General features: G+C 51.5%; 1 protein-coding gene and 1 pseudogene across 1 annotated transcript; both read left to right on the top strand.

Annotated features, from left to right (window-relative positions):
• Positions 1-5,177: 5,177 nt before the first annotated feature.
• Positions 5,178-15,233, top strand: VSIG10L (V-set and immunoglobulin domain containing 10 like). The gene is made up of 10 exons (XM_006868361.1): positions 5,178-5,229; positions 5,311-6,120; positions 7,733-8,026; positions 8,120-8,404; positions 10,011-10,265; positions 10,805-11,083; positions 11,461-11,757; positions 14,069-14,182; positions 14,423-14,574; positions 15,177-15,233. The coding sequence occupies exons 1-10, from the start codon at positions 5,178-5,180 to the stop codon at positions 15,231-15,233; spliced, it is 2,595 nt and encodes an 864-aa protein (XP_006868423.1).
• A 1,779-nt stretch (positions 15,234-17,012) lies between these two features.
• Positions 17,013-18,478, top strand: LOC102815363 (annotated as a pseudogene).
• The last annotated feature ends 3,231 nt before the right edge of the window (positions 18,479-21,709 follow it).

Genomic DNA, 21,709 nt, shown 5'->3' on the forward strand with positions numbered 1-21,709 from the left:
TCAGGTCTCAACAGAGAGTGAGGATGGGAGCTTCGGTTCTGGGGAGCAAACCTGAGGAGCAACAGAGGAAGGACAGTCAGGAATTCTGAGATGGAATGTGTGGCTGCATGCCTCTTTGAACAACTACCTACTTTGCCACAAGACCAAAAGGGCTGGATGGTGCTCAGCTACCATGACTGAGCATTGTGATCAAAGATTCCATATAAAAATTCTGATCACAAGGGGGGAATGTAGAATTTCCAATTCTCTTGGAATCCAGATTTTTGGGAGCCCTGAGATCGTCTTTAAACCAAAAATATCTCTTGAAGTCTTCTTAAAACTAGACAACAGTGTAGCTTAGCAAGTAAAGGATGTCTCTGCCTTGAGCATTGTGTTCTTTTAAAGATGTGTCCATATAGGATCAAATGGACCCCAGATAGGAACCTTAGTGGGCAGTGAGGCTGAATGAGGGAGGAACAACTCAGAAAAGCACATCTGGCAATGTGTTTGTTTCCAGTGGGTGCCCTAACAGTGTCACAAGTGGGGTGTTTTAAAACAAAAGAAATGTTCCCTTCTAGTGTTCCGGAGGCTGAAAGCCTGGAATCAGGGTGTTTGCTGGGCTGTGCCCTCTCCCAAGGCTCTAAGGGAGGATTTTTCCAGCTTCTGGTAGCTGCAAATGTGGATCACATGTTTCTTAAACTGTTTATTCTGAATTGGATGAAGATTTACAGAGCATTCAGTTTTCCATTCAACAGTTCATACACATTCTGTTTCACATCACTGATGTCACCTCAATGGAACATCACATATTCCACTTCCTGCCTGTGTTTTCTGTCTCCATTCTTCCTTTCCTAACCCTTCTGGACTTTGCCCTTGGGTGAATGATGCCCTTTAGATGTCACATGGTTGATTATTCTAAGGTGTGTTTCACTCACTAGTCTTTTTCGTCATGATCTTGTAACTCCTACCAAATGATTGGATACAGTTATGCAGATAAGGTTCTTGTGACCCACCAAGGGTATTGGACAGCTTGCTAAGGATGCAAATAAAGTGGAAGGCACCTTTAACAGGGGTTGTTGTTATGTGCTGTGGAGTCTGTTCCAACTCATGGCAACCCTGTACAGGGTTTCTGAGGCTGTAAATCTTTATGGGAGCAGAAAGCCTCATCTTTCTCCCACGGAACAGCTGGTAGTTTCGAACTGCTGACCCTGAGATTTGCAGCCTGATTCGTAACCACTACGCTGCCAGAGCTCCTTATTTATAGGGGTGGGATTATGCAAATAAGGTGTATGGGACCTCAATGAGGGGATTGGTCCGTTTTGCCAGCTTCACTAGGACCAAGAAGAGACAGGAGCTGCCTGTGTCCTTTGGAAGCAGGGTTCCTGTGCTGGGAACCTTGTAGACTTGAGGCTGAGCTGTAAGTGTCCACACTGGACATGGAGAAATGGCAGCAGAAGACCAGTACAGGATGGCACAGTGGGCGTTCTAGCCCATGGAGCCAGGTGGTTCCAGTGGGCATGCTGACACATGGGCTTAGAAAGCTGAGCATCTTTGGGGAGGAGGCTTTTCAGCAAACAGGTGCCCGTGGGCACTTAACTGGCAGAGCTATAGAGCTTTGTAACACTGGCCCAAGGAAGGCAGAGATGAGGCCATTTGGCAAAGAGAGAGTAAGATGCCTGCCTGTGGGCATGTCTGAGAAGCTGTCTGGATGGAAGAACATATGCTGTGTCTTTGCTAATCATGAATTAGAGCTTGTTAAACTCCCTTATGAACTCTGTAATTGTGAGGATTGTGTGTGAGTTCTGTGTGGCTATTCCAGCAGAGCAGAGGAGTAGAGAGAGGGCCGTGAGAGGGAGGCGGGCTGCTGCTGGAATGGGTGCCAACGTTGGAGAAGAGGTGTATGACCACCTCAAAGGAATCAGCCTTGGGTTGCTGTTGCTACCGGTGGTCTCTCTCTCCCTCCTGAAGTTATTGTTAAGTGCTTGTCGACTCGGTCCTGACCCATAGCAACCCTGTATAGAGTTTCTAAGGAGCGGCTGGTAAGCTTGAACCACTGACCTTGCAGTTCAAACGGCTTTGCAGTCTGGCACATTAACCCACAGCACCACACCAAGAAGAGGCCAAACACCTCTGCCACACCATTTTGAAAAGTCACATTCACAAATACCAGGGTTAGGATGTGAGTGCTGTATCTGCCAGCTAAGGATAGGAACAGAACGGTGTAGTGGTTAAAGGAATGGGTTCTGAGGTCCCCAGGTCCTGGGTTCAAATTCCAGGTTTGCCAGGCTCTGGCTTTGTAAGGACCTTCAACAAGTGACTACCACCCTCAGCCTAGGATGAAGTTAGTAATAACTGTTTTAGTTATCTGTTGCAGTGAAACAACCCACCCATCCACTGCTGTCAAATTAATTCTGACTCACAGCAACCCTATAGGGCAGTAGACTGGCTTCCTAGGGCAAACCACACACCAACTGAACAGTTTGTCCGTGTGCAGGTCCGTGATATTGATCACGTTATTCAATCATTTTCACCTTCCTGTTCTGAACAGTTTGTCCGTGTGCAGGTCCGTGATATTGATCACGTTATTCAATCATTTTCACCTTCCTGTTCTGAGCTGTGCCTTCCTCAGTGACAGTCTCGTGACTCCCTAGACTTCCTGTCTACTTCCCAGTTGCTAGTTTCAATTTGAGATGCCAATAGGAAACCCATTGCCGGTGAATCGCGAATCAATCCCAACTTACAACGACCCGATAGGACAGGGTAGAAACAGCCCCAGAGAGCTTCGGAGGCTGTAAATCTTTACGGAAGCACACAGCCTCATGTTTGTTTCTACAGTGGTTGACCTTTGAACCACTGACCTTTCTGTTAGCAGCCAACTACTTAACCATGGCACCACCAGGTCTCCTTTATGTATTTAAAAGTACTATACGTTCATTAAGGAGCTCTGGTAGCGTAGTGGTTGCGAATCACGCTCCTAATCTCAAGGTTAACAGTTCGAAACTACCAGCTGTTCCGCGGGAGAAAGATGAGGCTTTCTGCTCCCATAAAGATTTACAGCCTCGGAAACCCTGTACAGGGTTGCTATGAGTCGGAACTGACTCCACGACACATAATAACAACCACATCTTAGCATTATTTTTTAAGCATAGTGAGCACTTGTCTGGGGTCAGTTTAGAGACTCTAAGCCCAGAGTTGGGTGGTAGAGAAAGCTTTTAGAATGAGTAGCAGTCCAAGCATCCTGTGTCGGGTCCATGTCCTTCCTCTCTGGCTGTGTAACCCCCAACAGGTCCCGTGACCTCTCCCAGAAACAGATCCCTGATCTGTCAAATGGTTTTCAAAAACAACATCCAGCTCACAGGGGCGTTCCTGAGGGTTCCACCAGATGCACACGGGAAGCATTTAGCACGGTTCCTAGTGCTTAATAACCAGTAATTACTATTATTGTTCTTAATAGGGTGAGACCCGAAGGACAAGTTGTGGTTAGCTAGGCTGGAGGAGGGCAGGGAGTGAGAGAGAGCATGGCAGGCAGAGGAAACAAGACCACGCAAAGAGTGGGAGGTGACCAAAGGGGCAAGTGGTTCAAAGAGTGAATGGAGTGGGTGGGTCTAGGGCAGGCAGGGTTTAGACATTCTGCTGAGGAATTTGGGCTCTCTCCTGAGGGCAATGGGGAGCCATGGGAGGTATGTGAACAAAGGAGGAGCAGAAACCCAAGTGTGTGTGTAGAAAGACTCTCTGGCCCACATGGGGAACTAGAAGGACTAGGGGTCAGAAAGGAAGCTGGGGGAGGGTCAAGGGGGAGAAGACCTGAGCAATGAGCACAGAAAGAAGAGATTTGGGGAGCAGGAGGGACAAAGGATGGGGAGTGAGGAGGACAGGATTGAGGATACCTGGCCCGGTGACTGCTGAGAAGGCTGGGGGACCGTCCTGGACGGTGCTGAGCTCAGGGGGATGGGGAGGTGCTTGTGAGGGGCCTAGGAGGACATGGGGATGCAGCCCTGGGTTGGAGGAAGGCTGTCTGACCTGAAGATGGTGACTTGAGACTTGGGACTTGAATCCTGAGCGTGACAGGGAGCCACGGGTGAGTTTGGAGGTACAGACGAATAAGGTCAGACTTCAGTATCATAGGCTGCCGTGGAGGCGGATACTGGGGGCACAGGGTAGGAGGCTGATGAGGAGGCAGCCTGAGTTGAGACCAGCAAACGTGGGGTTCTCTGAAACTGCACCTCCTCCTCCAGGAAGTCTTCCTGGCTTAAGTCCACTCTACTTTATTTACAACTGGTACTCAGTTCTCAAAGGAGCTCTGGTAGCGTAGTGGTTACGAATCAGGTTGCGAACCTCAAGGTCAGCAGTTCGAAACTACCAGCTGCTCCATGGGAGAAAGATGAGGCTTTCTGCTCCCGTAAAGATTTACAGCCTCGGAAACCCTGTACGGGGTCGCTATGGGTCGGAACCGACTCGACGGCACTTAACAACAACAACAACTCAGTTCTCAAGAATCTCTGGTGGCACAATGGTTAAGTGCTCAGCTACTAAAGAGTTGGTGGTTCAAACCCATCCAATGGCACCACAGGAAAAAGACCTAGTAATCTGCTCCCATAAAGCATGCTGTTAGGTGCTATCCAGTCTGTGCCTACTCACAGGGGCCCTCTGCCTGGTCCTACACCAACCTCACTATCATTCCATGTCTGAGCCCATCGCTGCTGCCACTGTGCCAGTCCCTCTCATTGGGGATCTTCCTCTTTTTCGCTGACCCTCCACTTTACCAAACACGATGTCCTTCTCCAGGGACTGGTCCCTCCTGATCACATGTCTGAAGTATGACAAAGTCTGACCATCGGGCTGTTGTACTTCTTCCAAGAGAGATGTGTTCTTTCTTCTAGCAAGAGAAAGGTCACCAAGAAAACCTATGGGGCAGTTCTACTCTGTCATCTGGGGCCCCTCTACTGGGCACCCAACTATGACAGTGTTCAGTTCTCACCCTCCTTCTCCCAAGAGTCAAGCTGGGCTCCCCCACCCCCACCATGGGGCCAGCTGATGAAGGGCATGTGGGGTGGGGTAGGGATGGGGTTGGGGAGACTGGCACCTCCCACTGGGTCTGGCTCCCTTACCCGCCCAGGAAGCTACCAGTCCTGTTGGACTTGTCCTGCCCGGAAAGGACGGGCATAGGCCTTGGGTCTCTTGCCAGTGTCCCTGTGGGTATGGCCAGTACTATGGACCTCTCAAGGGCTCTGTTGCTGTTCCTGCTCTTAGGTAAGTTCCCTGCCTACCCCTTCCTCACAAGCCCCCTTTCCCAGTAACCTCCTACAATATGCCCCCTCCTATCCTCGGCAGTATCCAGAGCCTGGGTCCTGGCCTTCAAGACCTCTTCCTCCAGACCTCAGCGAACCAATTTCTCCTCTGCCTCACAAAGTTCTTCCGGGGGCCTGGATTGGAAAGTTCCTTCCAGCAAAGGCAGCAGCTTGACACTTCCAGATGGCTCTCCAGGTCCCAACTCCTTTGCTGATATCCCTGGTTCCAAATGGTTGACGGAGGCCCTGAATTCCAACGACCTGTCTGGGTCCCTCTGGGTCAATGTTTCTGGTGCTGAGGACCCACATTTGGATCCCACTTTCTCTGAAACCTTTGAGTCTGAAACTGAGTCCCAAGGTCCTGCCAAAGATCCCGAGCCCTCCTTCCCCGTTAAGACGCCAGCTTCCAATGTTGCGATTCAAGTCCCGGATATTAAAGTCGGTTCAAAAGTCTTACCTGATGACGTTAGAGTCTCTGCTCAGAGCCCGCAGTCTGGAATTTCTGTCCAAGCCCATCAAGCCTCAAGCTTCCCTCAGCAGGTGGGGGGACCCCTAGCGGTGCTGGTGGGTACTACCATTAGACTCCCCCTGGTTGCTGTCCCTGACCCCGGCCCGCCTGCCACACTGGTGGTCTGGCGTCGGGGCTCTACCGTGCTAGCAGCCGGGGGCCTGGGGCCAGGGGCCCCACTCATCAGCCTGGACCCTCCTCATCGAGACCGCCTACGATTCCAGCAGGCCGGAGGGGGTCTGGAAGTCGCCTTTGCCCAGCTGGGAGACGCTGGGGTCTACACAGCAGAGGTCATCCGGGCGGGTGTCTCCCGGCAGATTCGGGAGTTCACGGTAGACGTGTATGGTAAGTGGGGGGCTGGGAGACCTTGGGTGAATCCACAGCGTTTTTTCTAAGGACTTGTTTGCATAAAGTCCCCGAAACTCAACCCATTGCCACCAAGTGTATTTTGATTCATATCGACCCTGTAGGAGACAATAGCTGCCCCGCATAGGGTTTCCTGGATTGTAAATCTTCCCGGGAGCAGACTGCCACGTTTTCCCTCTGTGGATCAGCTGGTGGATTTGAACTGGTGACTTTTGAGTTAGCAGCTGAGCACTTAACCACCAGAGCCACCGGTGCTCTCCATCATGCATTTAAAATAAATACCCTTTGTAAGAGAATCCTGTAGAAAAGCATAGAACCGCCTCACAAGGGTTCCATGTTGTTGTTGTGTGCCTAGGAGTCGGTTCTGATTCATACCGACCCTGTACAGGGTTTCCGAGGCTGTAAATCTTTACGGGAGCAGAAAGCCTCATCTTTCTCCGGCGGATCAGCTGGTAGTTTCGAACTGCTGACCTTGCTGTTCACAGCCCGATTCGTAACCACTACGCTATTTTTACCGGAGCACACTGCAGCTTTTTCCCCATGGAACAGCTGGTAGGTTTGAACCATAGACCATTCAGTTTGCAGCTAAGCACTTTTCTTCTTCTTTTAAACATTTTGTTGTGGTTTGAATATGAGTTTACAGAGCACCTTCATTTCCCATTCAATCATTTGTACACATTTTGTTTCGTGACATTCCTGATTTGTCATTCTAAGGGTAGCAACACGCTTCTCACTTCCTCTCTTGTGTTTGGTGGTGGTGGTAGTTATGTGCCTTGGAGTCAGAACCTACGGTTTCTGACATGAATTCTTTCTTGCCTTCTGAACTTTGTTAGGGGGCAGGTGCTACCCCTTTTGTCTCCTATGGTTGATTGAGGCATGCGGTCCTCCTTATGGGTCATATTATAAGTCAGGCCTTTGGCCAACAGATGATACACCAGGGGAGTGGGCTCAATTCTAGCTTTGAGGAATGTTTAAGGGCCACACAATCTGAAGGGCTCCACTAGTCCCCATCAGACCCATAATTTTTTTTTTTTTTTTTTAAGTTTTATTCTACCTTTTTCTCCCACTCTGCCCAGGACCATCTTTTTATAATTTCAGTCAGAGATGGTCAGGTCTCTGGGCACCATTCAAGTCCTCAACTCTCAGGATAATGGGGGCTGAAGTTTACGCCGTCCACTAGTTCTTTGGACTGATTATTTAGTTGCGTCTGATTTTCTTCCCTCTTCTTTGCTCCAGACATGGGGAGACCAATAGTGGCACCTTAGATAGCTGCTCTCAAACTTGAGGACCCTGGTGGCTACTCACCAAAATTCCTACGTTGTCAAAGTAGGAACTTTGGTGACAAAGAACACTTGGTCAACCAAGTACTTTAACCACTGCACCACCAGGACTCCTTAAGTTTCCCAAGGAAGGGCTTAAAGGGGCTAATGGGCAAGACATGGGCGCCTGAGGGACCTTGGGTTTGGCCAAGGGACGTCAAGATTCCTGATGCCTAGGGGAGGAGTCTGGAGGGTGCAAACTCATGGGTTTGTGACAGGTAAGTTCTGGGGGGCCAGCTTCCCAGTCAGGTCCTCAGTTGTCCTTCTCCCAGAGCCCTTGCACAAGCTGGCGGTGCAGCCCCAGGCCCCGGAGACAGAGGAGGGGGCAGCGGAGCTTCAGCTGCGCTGTGTTGGGTGGAGACCAGGGCAAGGGACGCTGAGCTGGAGCCGGGACGGACGCTCTCTGGAGTTGGCGGACACTGAAGGAGGGGAACCGCCCCGGATTCGCGTGGAGGGTGACCAGTTGGTCATTGGGCGTCCGGTGCGCAGCGACCATGCCCGGTACACCTGCAGCGTTCGCAGCCCTTTCGGCCACACTGAGGCAGCGGTGGACGTCAGTGTCTTCTGTGAGTGGGGCTACGTCTCACTTCAAGCTGGGGACCAGAAGACTGAGGGATTCGTCTCCAGCGACTTGTGAATCCGCCCTCTTCTCCACGCAGACGGTCCGGACCGGCCAGTCATCAAGGTGTCCTCCGACCGCGACATCGCTCCGGCTCTTTTTGTCACCGCGGGCAGCAACGTCACCCTGCGCTGCAGCGCCGCCTCGCGGCCGCCTGCAAACATAACCTGGAGCCTGGCCGACCCCTCCGAGGTTGCTGTGCCCGCCGGTCCGCGCCTCCTGCTGCCTGCGGTCGGGCCAGGCCACGCAGGTGCCTATGCCTGCCTGGCCGCGAACCCGCGCACCGGCCACCGCCGCCGCTCACTGTTCAACCTCACCGTGGCAGGTTAGTGCGGCCAGGGCGGGACCGAGTCAGAGGAGTGTGTACTTGGGCAAGAGGGTGGGACTAGTGTGGAGAAAATCATCAGGGGCGGAGCTAACGGGCAGGGGGAGGAGCCAGCAAGGGGCCGGGGTACCTGGGATGGGGTAAGACAAAGCTGAAGGGAAGGGTGCCTGGAGGAGAAAGCAGGTCCAGTAGAGAAGAGCGGAGCTAACGAAACCCAAACTCACTGCTGTGGAGTCGCTTTCTGCTCCCGTAAATATTTACAGCCTCGGAAACCCTGTACAGGGTCGCTATGAGTCGGAACCGACTCTACGGCACATCACAACAACAACAACAACCCTTATAATCTTCAGGGAAACAGACTTTTCCCTGTGGAGCGGCCGCTGACCTTTGGGTTAGCAGCTGAGTGCTTTATCCACTGCATGGCCAGGTTAACCAGGTGGATTAGAAATCTGACTAGGAGCCACCGAAAAGAGCAGGGCCAGCAAGGAAAACCGGGTCATCAAGGGTGAGGGAATACCTGGGGAGGGGAGGGACACGGTGGGAGGGTGGCCAGGAGAGCGCTGGTGGGGAACATCTGGAAGAGGGTGGGGCCAGGAAGCGTGCAGGGATTCCGGGAGAGAGGAGTGAGATAGGACGAAGCCAGAGGGAAGAGTGACCGAGAGAGTTGGGACCAGAAAGGAGGAGGAGATGGACCACGAGTAGGCAGAGACGACAAGGAAGGGCGGAGATGCCAGAGGGAGGGACGGGGTCAGTGAGGACAGACAGGTGGCGATTCCCAGAAGGGGCGGGATGCCCAGGAGAAACTAGGGACCTAGGTGCACGATGGGACAAAGGAGATGTGGATAACCAGGGAGGGGAGGGGCTCTCCAGGAGGCGGGGATACCTAGTGAGGAGGCGGGTGCTCAGGAGAGAGGCGGGGCCATCAGGAAGGGTCTGGCATAGCCGAAGGAGGGGTGGGCTGAGGTGGAGGTTCTCTGAAGCGGATGTGTGCCCAGGAGAAGAGGTGAAATCATCAAGATTACCTGAAGAGGGGGTGGGGCTAGCACTGAATGGGAGGAAATTCCTGAGCAAATAACGATGTCAGCAAAGTAGACAGCAAAGTTGAATGACAATGAGTGACTGTCAGAATGGGAAGGGACAAAGAATTTATCTGGGGAAGGGGGCGGAGACACTAGAGATGGGGCGGGGTCATCTAGAAAGGGGGTGTGGCAACAAGGGTGTTTATACCTGGGAGACAGCGAGAGGTCAGCAAGGAAAGGTTACTTGTGGCGGAATCCAGGAGGGGGCGACGTTACCTGGTAAAAGGGGTGGAGCTTGAAAGGAAGGGGCGGGGCTATCTTTGGAAAGCAGAATCGGGTGTGCGAAGACCCACAGTGCTTTGGCACCTCTTTCCTAGGGGCAGTCAGTGGGAATGGGGGCTGCCCCCTTAGGGGTGGAGTTACTGGTCAGAGAAGGTGGGTTCAGCCAAGAGGATGGGGCGGGGCTAACATGTAGAGGGTTCAGTTTAGACGAGGAAGGGGTGGAGTCAACATACCAAGAGATGGGGTTGGAGGAGTAAGTGAGAGGGGCCGCATCCTTTGTCCGTATCTCCCCCTTCCTTCTGCAGATCTGCCCCCCGGGTCCCCACAGTGCTCGGTTGAAGGAGGACCGAGGGACCGAAGCCTCCAGTTCCGCTGTTCGTGGCCTGGCGGGGTCCCTGCCGCTTCTCTGCAGTTCCAGGGTCTACCAGAGGGCATCCGTGCCGGACCCATGCCTTCTGAGCTCCTGATAGCTGTCCCCGCCCGTCCCCAGCTCAGTGGAGTCACCCTCACCTGCCTGGCTCACCACCTGGTGGCCACGCGAACATGCACCATCACTGCAGGTGAGGGGGAAAGGGCCTTCTTCCTGTTCCCGCGAAGGGAGGGACTTTTCCTTTGAATCTTTGGGACTTTATGAAGGCTCTTACGAAAACCAAGCCAGTCGATTCCAATTTAGGATCCCTGTAGGATCTGTGTCGGAACCCACTCAATGGTAATGGGCTATGGTTAGTTTTAGGGTTTCCCAGGCTGTAATGTTTATGGAGTCCTGGTGTGGCGCTGTGGGTTAATGCACCAGACTGCAAAGCCGTTTGAACTGCAAGTCGGGTCAAGCTCACCAGACCCTGTATAGGGTTCCTTGGTTCCTCGGAAACCCTATACAAGGTCGCTAATTGGGTCGGAACCGACTCGATGGCACTTAACAACAACAACAATCTTTATGGAAACAGTTGGCCAGCCGACTTTTTCTCCTGTGGAGTGGCTGGTGAGTTTGAACCGTGAATCTTCTGGTTAGCAGCTGAGCACTTAACCGTTGCGCCACCAGGGTCCCTGTAAGTCCCGGGTGAGGATTTGACTTGTTCACCAGCTTCTCCCATTCACACAGAGTCCCCCCGAGACGTTGTGCTGCATCCAAAGGTGGAAGAGACGCGCTCCGGGGAGGCAGAAGTGGCATTGGAGGTCGCTGGCTGCCCCTTACCCGCACGAGCATCCTGGGCTAAGGAAGGACGGCCCTTGGCTCCTGGCGGCGGAGGCCGCCTGCGGCTCAGTCAAGACGGGCGCAGGCTCCTCATTGGCAACTTCAGCCTGGATCGTGACCTGGGAAATTACTCAGTGTTGTGCAGTGGGGTGCTGGGAGCTGGCGGTGACCAGATCACTCTTATTGGTGAGCCCCATTCTTTCTCAGAACCATTGATTTAGAACCCGTTCCCAGGAGTTCTTACTCCCAGCCCCCTCCTCCTTCAGACCCAGGAGTCTGGACCCCTAGTCCCTTCCTTCCTGGATCCAGGAGGCCTGACTCCCGGCCCCCTCCCTCCCTCAGACCCTAGAGTCCTGACCCACAGTCCTTACTCCCTTGGACCCAGGAATCCTGGTCCCCAGCCCCCTCTTCCTTGAGACCCAGGAGTCCAGACTCCCAACCCCTCTTTCCTGAGAGGAGTCTGGACCACTAGTCCCCTCCTTTCTAGACCCAGGAGTCCTGGCCCACAGTCCCTCCTCTCTTGGACCCAGGAGTTCTGACCCCACCCAATTTCATTCCCCCAGGACCCTCAATCTCCTCATGGAGGCTTCAGAGAGCCCGCGATGGGGCCGTGCTGACCTGGGACGTGGAGCGTGGGGCGCTGATCAGTGGCTTCGAGGTCCAGGCGCGGCCAGAGGGGCCTAACCTTGGAAGAGTCACTGTCCACAAGGACTGGGTCTCCCTGCTCATCCTGGGACCTCGGGAACGCTCCGCTGTGATGCCCCTCCCCCCTCGGAGCCCTGGGACTTGGGTCTTGCGGATCCTGCCCACGCTGGGGGGTCAGCCAGGGACCCCCTCACAGAGCCAGGTTTACCAGGCTGGTGAGTTGGGGCCTTGGGCTCAATCTTGGCTTCCTTCTTGCTCCCCAGCAAACCGTTCTGTCTGTTTTCATTGAATTCCCCTTCTCCCCCCAACCTCTAAGGAGCTCTGGTAGCGTAGTGGTTACGAATAGGGCTGTGACCCGCTAGGTCAGAAGTTTGAAACTACCAGCTGCTCCGCGGAAGATGAGGCTTTCTGCTCCCTTAAAGATTCACAGCCTTGGAAACCCTGTGCAGGGTCGCTACGAGTCAGAACTGACTCCACAGCACACGGCCACCACCACCCCAACCTTTAGATATTGGAAGGTCTCAGGGCTCGGGCCTCAAAACTCTTTCCTGTTTGTATTCCTGCCCCATAGAAGTTCTGGTAATGCCTTAAAGAGCTCAATTTCTAGAGTGAGCAGTTCAAACCACCAGTCACTCTTAGGGAGAAAGATTCACAGCCTTGGAAACCCTGTGGAGCTGGTCTATTCTGTCCTATAGGGTCGCTATGAGAGCTGTGGCTTTGGGGATTTGTTTGTTTGTTTCATTTCCATCTGATCTTACGCATTCTTGAGTTTTTCTTAGTTGCTGCCCAGTCTATTTAAACTCATGGTGACCCCACTTGTGCAGGATAGAACTGTGTTCTCTAGGATTTTCACGGTTATGACTTTTAGGTAGCAGATTGCCAGACTTGTATTCCTAGGTGCTACTCTGTGGGTTTGAACTCAGCTAGTAGCTGAGGGCTTAATGGTTTACACGACTCTGTTATGGCTTTAAATATGATTAATGTGCATGTATCTCCTGGTTTAGTTATCCAGAGCTGCTGTAAGAGAGAGGAACCCTGGAGGCACAGTGGGCTGTGTTGACTGCTAACCACTAAGTCAGCAGTTCAAACCCACCAACCGTTTCTCAGGAGAAAGATGAGGCAGTCTGCTTCTGTAAAAATTTACAGCCTTGGAGATCCTCTATCTACTTTATCCTATAGGGTCATTAAGGAGCTCTGGTAGCGTGGTTACGAGTTGGGCTGCCAACCTCAAGGTCAGCAGTTCAAAACTTCAGCTGTTCCACAGGAGAAAGATGAGGCTTTCTGCTCCTGTAAAGATATACAGCCTTGGAAACCCTGTACAGGGTAGCTATGGGTAGGAACCGACTCCATGGCACATAACAACAACATAGGGTCATTATGAATCGGAATCGACTCCAGGGCAGTGGGCTTGTTCTTTGCCCCCCTCTTTCCTTCCTTCCTTCCTTGTAACAGAAAGACCATAACTGGATGGCTTTAAAAAATAGAAATCTATTTGCTGACAATTCATGAGGCTAGAAGCGGAATGCAGGGTACTGGCTCTGGGGGAAAGGTCTCCGTCTTGGCTCTGGGGGAAGGAAGGTCCTTGTCTCTTCCTGTTTCTGGTCCTCGCTGCCTTGGTGATCTCCACGTGGCCCAGATCTCCCCCCACATGTGCTTCTAGTCTCTAAGCTGCTCTTTTTATAGCTCAAAAGTGAGTAGTTTAAGACATCCCCGATGCTGGCATGGCCTCATTACCATAATAAAGAAAACGCTATTCCCCAATAGGATTACATCCAGAGGCATCCAAGCCCAACCAAATTCACTGCCACTGAGTGGGTTCTGACTCAAGGCAGTGATCCTTTACTGACAGTAAAACTGTCCCATAGTGTTTCCAAGGTTGTAAATCTTTACAGAAGCGGACTGCCACATCTTTTCCCCTCAGAAGGGCTGGTGAGTTCGAACCGCTGATCTTTTGGCTAGCAGTCAAGTGCTTCTCCACTGTGTCACTAGGGCTCCCCCATAAGTGTAGCGGTTAAAATTTGTAACAAGTATTTTGGGGTGAGGTTAAGAACCGGACTGCAAACCACAAGATGAGTAGTTCGAATCTACCAGCTGCTCCATGGGAGAAAGATGAGCCTTGGAGACCCTATTCAGGGTCACAACGAGTTGAAACCAACTCAACAGCATTTAAGAACATTTAAAGGGATACAGTTCAAACCATAGTACCTTCCCTCACCACCCTTTCCAAACGTTACCTCTTTCTATAACAGTACATTTTTTTTTCCTTTTTAGCACAATCTGTAATTGTGTGAATGTATTTGCTCAATTACTTTACTTCCCGCCTAGAATGAATCCCCAGTGAACAGGTACCTTGTTTATTTTGCCTACAATTGGATCCACTAGTACCTAGCGGAGAGCCAGGCAGGAGATTCCAGGGTCCTGCACGCGGAGGGGCAGGAGGTCTGGCGTTCTGGGTCCCTGAGGGCTTAGGAAACTTGGATGCAGCTCTGGCTCTGGCTCTTTCTCTCTTCTCTTTGTCTCTTCTAGGTCCCACCCTAGGCCCAGGGGCCATCGCCGGCATTGTCCTGGGCTCCCTATTGGGCCTGGCACTCCTGGTAGCGCTTCTGGTCCTGTGTATCTGCTGTCTGTGCCACTTCCGTGGTGAGTGAGGGACCTGCTTTCTGGGGGAAGATCCCTAAGAGGATGTCTAGCAGAGACCCAGATGAGCCAATCAGCACAGACATAGATGATCTTTTCGGGCTCTTGAGCTCCATTTTAGCCAATCAGACTCCACGTCTCAGACCAGCTTCCCTTGCTATTGGCTGGGCCTCTTGGGGGCAGGGAGAGGGGCACGTTGGAACAGCCAATCACATATTCTTGTTTCTCTTCCTCTTCCATCAGGAAAGCGTCCTAAGAAGAAGCAGCCTCCAACTTTTACCCCTGTGGTCATCCCACCAGAAAAGAAGATGCAGACTGTGACCTCAGTGGAAACCCCATGGCCTCTACCCCTCAAAGTCCCCCTGGAGCATCCTAGTCCAGATAGGACGTACCAAGTGAGTGTGAGTACCACAGGGTCCTCGCAGAATGGGGATACCCCTCCGAGTCAGGGAGATGAGATGTTCTGAATTCTCTGTCCAGTTTCATTTTTGCAAAGTTGGTGAAGCTTCGTCCTTTCTATGTATCTGCCTACCTATCATCGATTTATCCATCTAACCGTATTCATGGCCTTCCTCCCATCCTCCTGCCCCCTTTTCTTCGTCTCTGCCTCCTACTTTGTTTCAAATATAAAACTTAAGATAATACTTCCCCTTCAGCTTCTCTTTATATTTTTAATAAGAATGAATTCTAGTCGTCTCCCCTCCATCACCATACCCTACAAGGAGGATGGACTGGGACCTTCCCTCCCCACCCTGTAAAAATTGAACACGATTTTCATTTTCTCTCCAAAGTAAGATGGAATTTCCACTTTCCCTACAGAAATGGGGTTGTTGAATGTTTCAACTCTCCCAACGGTTGCCAGCCATTTATTTTCCTCTTCCAACTGGAGAGAACCCAGTCTTTCTGAATGGTGAATGCTGGAGTGGGAAAAGGGTAGGTGGGTAAGCCATATCATATCCAGAGTGACTCCAGAGGCCCTTTCTCCTCTCTCTTCCAGGCCGCAGACCCCAGCCCTGGTGGTGTGCCGACTGTCCGGGCAGCCACACAAGTGTGAGCAGGTCCAGTGGCCTGCAATTGACTGAACGTTTGGGGGGGGGCAGGACTTCCTGTTTCCTACAGCAAAACAGGGTCTTCCTGTTGTGCCATAATGGAAGTTTGGACCCCCAAGATGGAACTTCCTGTCTCCTTCTGTCACCACAGAAAACTCCATGTGTGTTTGTGTAACCAAGAAATGTGACTCTGGGCTGAGAGAGACTCCCAACCAGCTGGTTTTTCACAGCCTCAAAGCAGGCAGGTCTTGCTGGCTCTGAAGAAGAAAGACTGGACTTGCTGTGTTTCTTGGAGACGGGGAGGAAGCTTGGCCACATTTTCTGAAAAGTTCTCGTCACTCACTTTTCCTTCCTTTAGGTCATGCTTCATTCAGCTCACAGAGTCTTCATCTGAAAACAGATCCGATCTAGTCTGTCTTCTCTTTAAACACTTCCAGTGTCCCACAGATACTGTGGAAAGTCCTCACCACCACATTCTCAGCCATGTGGTGTGGCCTCTGCCGACACGTCCTCCTTCCGCTCCTCCAATGGGTGTCCTGATTGTTGTTGGCTCAATTTCGACTCGTGACCGCCTGTGTTAGCGGAGTCGAACTACACCATAGGGTTTTCTTGGCTGTAATCTTACGGAAGCAGATCAGCCAGGACTTTGCTTCCATGGTTTCACTGGATGCCTCAAATTGCCAGTCATTAGGTTATTGGTCAAGTACGAACCATTTACACCACACAGAATTGCTCTTCTCAACCTCTAGGGCTTGACTCTCAGACTTCTTCTCAACCTGCATCTCTCTTCAATGTGATCTTGTCCACACTTAACGACTTTAAACATTAACATGCAGATAACTCTCAAGTGTTTCATTCCCTACCTTGAGCCCCCTTCAGAACTCCAGACTTCAAAAGACAACTCCTTATATGTTGTCTTCACTTGTGTGTCCAATTGACATCTCAGACCTAAGATATCCAGAATGGGACCTCTTGATGTTTTTGCTCTGTGAATATACAACCCTTTATTTTGCCTCGGAGCTGAGTTTTTCCAAGGATCTTGGGCCTGAGCTAAGAGAAAGGTCATGGAAAGAGTTCTAGGAGGTGGGAGACTCTATGTGTATCTCTTCTGGCTCCCAGTCTTCTGCAACAGTCTCTGAGAGTCTCTTTACTACTTACCACTCTAGGGGATAGAGTTCCCAGGTTATTCAAATGGCGAAAATGCTTGGTGGCTATAAGCAGCGTTGGCAGTTTGAGTCCACCCAGAGGCACCTTGGAAGAAACTCCTGGTGATCTACTTCCAAAATATGTTATTGAACTCTCTCTGGAGCACCTTTGTCCCTTGAGTTCATTCTGCCTAGAGCGTTGCTTTTTATCCTTTGGCATTCATTTAAGTCTAAGGGTAATAACCATTATTGCATTAGGCAAATCTGCGGCACAAGACCTCTTTAAAGTGTTCAAGTGCAAAGATGTCAGTTTGAGGACTAAGGTGCGCCTGACCATACCCTCATATGCATGTGAAAGTTGGACAATGAATAAGGAAGGCCATGGAAGAATTGATGCATTTAAGTTATGGTGTTGGAGAAAAATGTCCCAAGTACCATAGCCTGCTGGAAGAAGTTCAGTAAGCTGCTCCTTGGAGACCAGGATGGTGAGAGTTTGCCTCTCATACTATGGACATATTATCAGAAGGGACCAGTCACGGGAGAAGGACAGCATGCTTGGAAGGTCAGCAAAAAAGAGGAAGACCTTCCAATGGGGGAAGGGTTGGCACAGTGACAGCATCCGTGGCCTCAAAGGGAACAATGATTGTAAGGCTGGCACAGAACTGAATGGTGTTTCTTTCTGTTGGGCATAGGTTTACTAGAAGTCGGAGCTGACTCAACAGCCCCTAACAACAACAACAAGGGTAACCATTGCCATCTCAGAAGACCTTTCCCTAACTACTCCCTTGGTCATCACGAGGTGGCCCGTGAGCCTCCCAACACCTCATATATACCTCTGACTTCTCTAACCTGAGAGTTACAGGAAGGCAGGGCTCCAACATTATCACCAACATTAACACAGAGCCTGACACACAGCAAGTAATCAATAAACATTGGGTGGTTGCTTGACCCAAAGATTAAGGATTAAGCATGATGTCTCCCTCCTCCCCAAAGCTGGGTTTCTCATTGTGAATTTAGAGAGTGGGTCAATTTAGGGTGCTTTTAGCTGCATGCAAGAAGATACATGGTGGAAGAAACAGGGTCGCTATGGGTCGGAACCGACTCGACGGCACTTCACCACCACTGCCACCAAGAAAGAAGAACCAGGAGTGGAGTGTGTCTTGTGGACCTGGGTCCCTGAGCTGTGAAGCTTCTAGATCCAGGGGAAGATTGTTGCCAGGACGCATGGAGATCACCAAGGAATGCTGGGCATGGATGCTGACAGGAGACAAGGGCCTTTCTCCAGACATAGCACTCTGAATTTGGACTTCTCGCCTCTTAAACTGTTCCCGTCATAACTTAAACAGGCAACTCCCACAAAGTCCGGAGCCTTTGATGTCCTGCCGAGGGAGGAGGAGGATGTCCTCAAATACCTTGCAGCAGGTACCCACTGAAGTGGCACCAACCTTGACTTCCAAACATCTACAAGAGGAAAAGTGACGGCGTCCACATCAGAAACCTGAAGAGGACCTGGGAGAAGCTGCTGTTGGCAGCTTGGGTCGTTGTTTCCACTGGAAACCCGGCTGATGTCATTGCCTCCAGGATATAACGGCCAGCGAGCTGCACTGAAGTTTGCTGCTGAGACTGGAGCCACTCTTATTACTGGGCGCTTCCCTCTAGGAACCTTTACTAACCAGATGCTGACAGCCTTCCGGGAGCCTGGGCGCCTAGCAGTTACTGATTCCCAGGCTGACCGCCAGCCTCTTACAGAAGCATTTTATGTTATCGCGCCCACCATTGCTCTGTGCAACACAGATTCTCTGCACTACGTGGGCATTGTCATCTTGTGGAACAACAAGAGAGCTCACTCAGTGGATCTGGTGAGATGGAGGCTGGCCCGGGAAGCTCTGCGCATGCGTGGCACCCGTGGGAGGTCATGTCTGACCTCTGTTTCTACGGAGATCCAGAAGAGATTGAAAAGGAAGCGCAATCTGTTGTCTGAAAAGGTTGGGACCGCGGAGGATTTTCAGGGTGAAGGGACTGTTTCGGCTCTTGGATTTATCTCTGCTCAGTCCCCGGTTGCATACAGGCCTAAAGGTGTGCGGGTAGCCCTCTGCCCTTACTGAAGACTGGAGCGCTCAGTTTGCAGCTGAAGGTCTGTGGCCCGTTACTGCTGAGACCACTGAGTTGGGTAAGAGCCACCACGGAGTCGTCTTAAACTGTTCTTCCACAGGCTCTTAGAAAACGGAAATAAGGTGGATGGAAACTAAGTATCAATTTCTAAAAGAAAAAAGAAGTTACATGGTGATGGCAAAAAGGATGGAGGTGGATTGTTTTAGGTTCAATAACGCAGGAACTCCATCAAGGACCTGGGAACCTTTCATCTGTAAAAATGGCAGGGTGTGGGGGTGTCTGCTTTCCTCTAACTTCATGATGGGGGAAGGAGAATCGAGACCAACAGCCCCACTCTCCATTAAAAAAAAAAACAACAACAAAAAACCAATGATAACAACAGCCATCGTCTCTGCTGGGTCCAGTTGTTTATTACAAGGGCCACGCAGAACTCACAGACGGCACTTAAAATTATGGAGTTTACTAGCCCTGCTGGGTCTGGGTAAGAGAAGTGGGAGAAGGTACGCATTGGATGGCATGCTTCAGCTGTGGGTCTTAGCAGAGTTCACTGTAATTGTAAAAACTTGGAACTCAAGCATGGGTTTAAAATGAGCCATCTCAGAAGCAGGAGAGGGGATATTACTACCATTAGAGAAGAGCCAGGAAGGGAGCAATGTCCTTTGGACTTCAAGATCCCTGCACATTGAACCTCCTTGGCCCAGGGACAGAAAGCAGTGACACTGGAAGAGGGGCAGAACCAAGAACCAGAGCAGGAGACAGAACAGTGGACAATCCCAGTCCATGGAGCAAGTAAAGTTGAGTGACTTTGGGCAGGAAGCTTGCTTGTAGAGTGGGGCGCAGCCAGGCACTAAAGTTGGGGAGCTAGAGCTGAATGCCTTCAGCCTGCACCTTATGGTGGAGTGGTATGTCCCATGGGCATTTTATCAACAGCTGACTGGAACAACCGATCCTGTGTTGTATACTGATACTGTTTTTTAACCTGTTAATTTCCCCAATAAACCCCTTAACTGTTAGCATGGTGTCTGAATTCTACATGGCCACTGCAATGGATTATTGACCCCAACTGAGGAGTAGAGAGGGTTATGGGAGGAATGGTTGGTGCCACAATATTGTTGCAGTAAGCAAGCAGTGTCTGCCTCCAGGAAGGAAGGAATGTAAGGAATTCTGGTTAAAATTTGGGGTGGATGAGAACCTTGAGAAACAGACTTCCCACATCTTTTTGGAAAGGAGTGTGTTCAGGTGCAGAATGCGTAGACCCTCACACATACACAAACTCACACACACATTAGTGCCTAGAGACAGATGTGGCACCGCAGGAAAATGCACTGGACCGCAAGGTCAGTTGGAACCCTGAGGTTAGCAGTTCAAACCCACCAACTACTCCTTGGAAACCCTATACAGAGTTGCTATGAGTTAGAACCGACTCGATGGCGCTTAACCACAAAGAGACAGATAACCCAAGTTGGCTTAAATATGTTGTTGGTGGTGTTGGTGGTTATGTGCCATGGAGTCAGTTCTAACTCAGAGACCCTGCACAGGGTTTCCGAGGCTCTAAATCTTTTTGGGAGCAGAAAGCCTCATCTTTCTCCTGCAGAACAGCTGGTAGTTTCAAACTGCTGACCTTGAGGTTAGCAGCCCAATTCGTAACCACTACACGACCAGAGCTCCTTTGTTGCTGTTAGGTGCTCATAGAGACCCCATGTGACAGTAGAACTGCTCCGTAGGGTTTCTAGGCTGGAATCTTTACAGGTCGCCAAGTCCTTGCCCCGTGGGTCCAACCCAACAACCTTTTGGTTAACAGCTGAGCACTTAACCATTGCACCACCATGGCTAAAACAGAAAAGGGGGCTAGTTAGGGCTTTTGTAAGGAAAGTGGCCATCAGGTAAGTTTTGATCCAGCAGCTGAAATGATGTCATCATGGCTTCACTTCCTCTGGACCACCCATTCTGCATTCCAGAGTCATTCTGTCCTCCTAAGGCCCCACATGTTGTCTTCCCAAATCCTCACTCACCGAGATCTGGGCCTCAGAACCTTGAATTACATGATCAGTGAACAAGGGCCCTGACACCCACTCTCTCCTATGCCCATGTATGAACCATCAGCCACACTGGCTCTGCTTGGTGGCGTAAGCTAGTTGGGGGTTCACCTCTGGAATTGTGGTCATTACCAAATGCATCAAGGGGAAAGCAGGGGGAAGGAATGGTGCCCACTACTTTCCCCCCACTCACCCAAATACTTGAAAGACATCGATACCCGCAGGCAGAGACTTTGGAAAAAGGCGTTTATTGGTGTGGTGGTCTCAACACTCCCCATGAATCGGAACACACGGCCCCCAGGGCCCCCCACCCCCCTCCCTCAGGTTCTTCCCCCTCCCCTCCCTGTCCCCCGGACCCTGGGAATGGAAGACAATGTGGGATGGGGTCCACGCCCCCGTCTGAGGTACAGTCACTGCCCTTTGCCCTCTTGCCCCTAGTCTGCCCTCTTCCCCACCAAGCTCTGGGTGGTGTGGTTTGGGGTGGGTGTACATTGAGTGGCTTCCAGGAGTCGGGCTGGTGATGGAGCATCTCCGTTTGGGCTCTGGATGTCTGGGTGATGCCTTTCTGTCCCCCACTCAGTGTGGTGTGTACCAAGGTGGAGTATTCCTACAATCAGAGCTGGGGCTCCAGCCTTTCGAAGCCCTGTCCTGACAACAGTCGTCCACTCTTGGGGGACACGTACAGCTGGTCACCGGCTTCGGGACAGCTGGAGCTAGGGGGCTATTGCTGGTCACGGACGCTGGTGTGTGTGTGTGTGTGTGTGTGTGTGTATGTGTGTGTGTGAGTGTGGTCAGGACAGCCTTTGGGAGGTACAGCCAGTGGAGAGGCCGGGGAGTGGTAGACCAGCAAGCCCACATCTTGCTGGTGCTGCAGGGCAGTGGTAGTGGGGGGTAGGACAAAGCACTGAGACAGACAGACAGGTGACTTCAGCCACCTGTCTGACAGTCAGATGGAAGCACCGATTGGCCCTTCAGGGAGCCAGAAAGTCCAGGGTGGGGAGGGAGGACAGGGAAGTGGGAGGGTCTCAGGCTGCAAGAGCGACAGGCAGCCCAAGCCAACATGGGGATTTCCCACCTAGTCACATAGGCTGGAGGACAGCTTGACAGGTGAGGGCGACATCCCTCCCTACCATCGACCTGCCCAGGAAACACCCTTGCAACAGGTGGGGAGGTGGGTGGTGGGTGGGT

The sequence above is a fragment of the Chrysochloris asiatica genome, unplaced genomic scaffold, assembly GCF_000296735.1.
Source record: "Chrysochloris asiatica unplaced genomic scaffold, ChrAsi1.0 scaffold00116, whole genome shotgun sequence".
Classification (NCBI taxonomy): Eukaryota; Metazoa; Chordata; class Mammalia; order Afrosoricida; family Chrysochloridae; genus Chrysochloris; species Chrysochloris asiatica.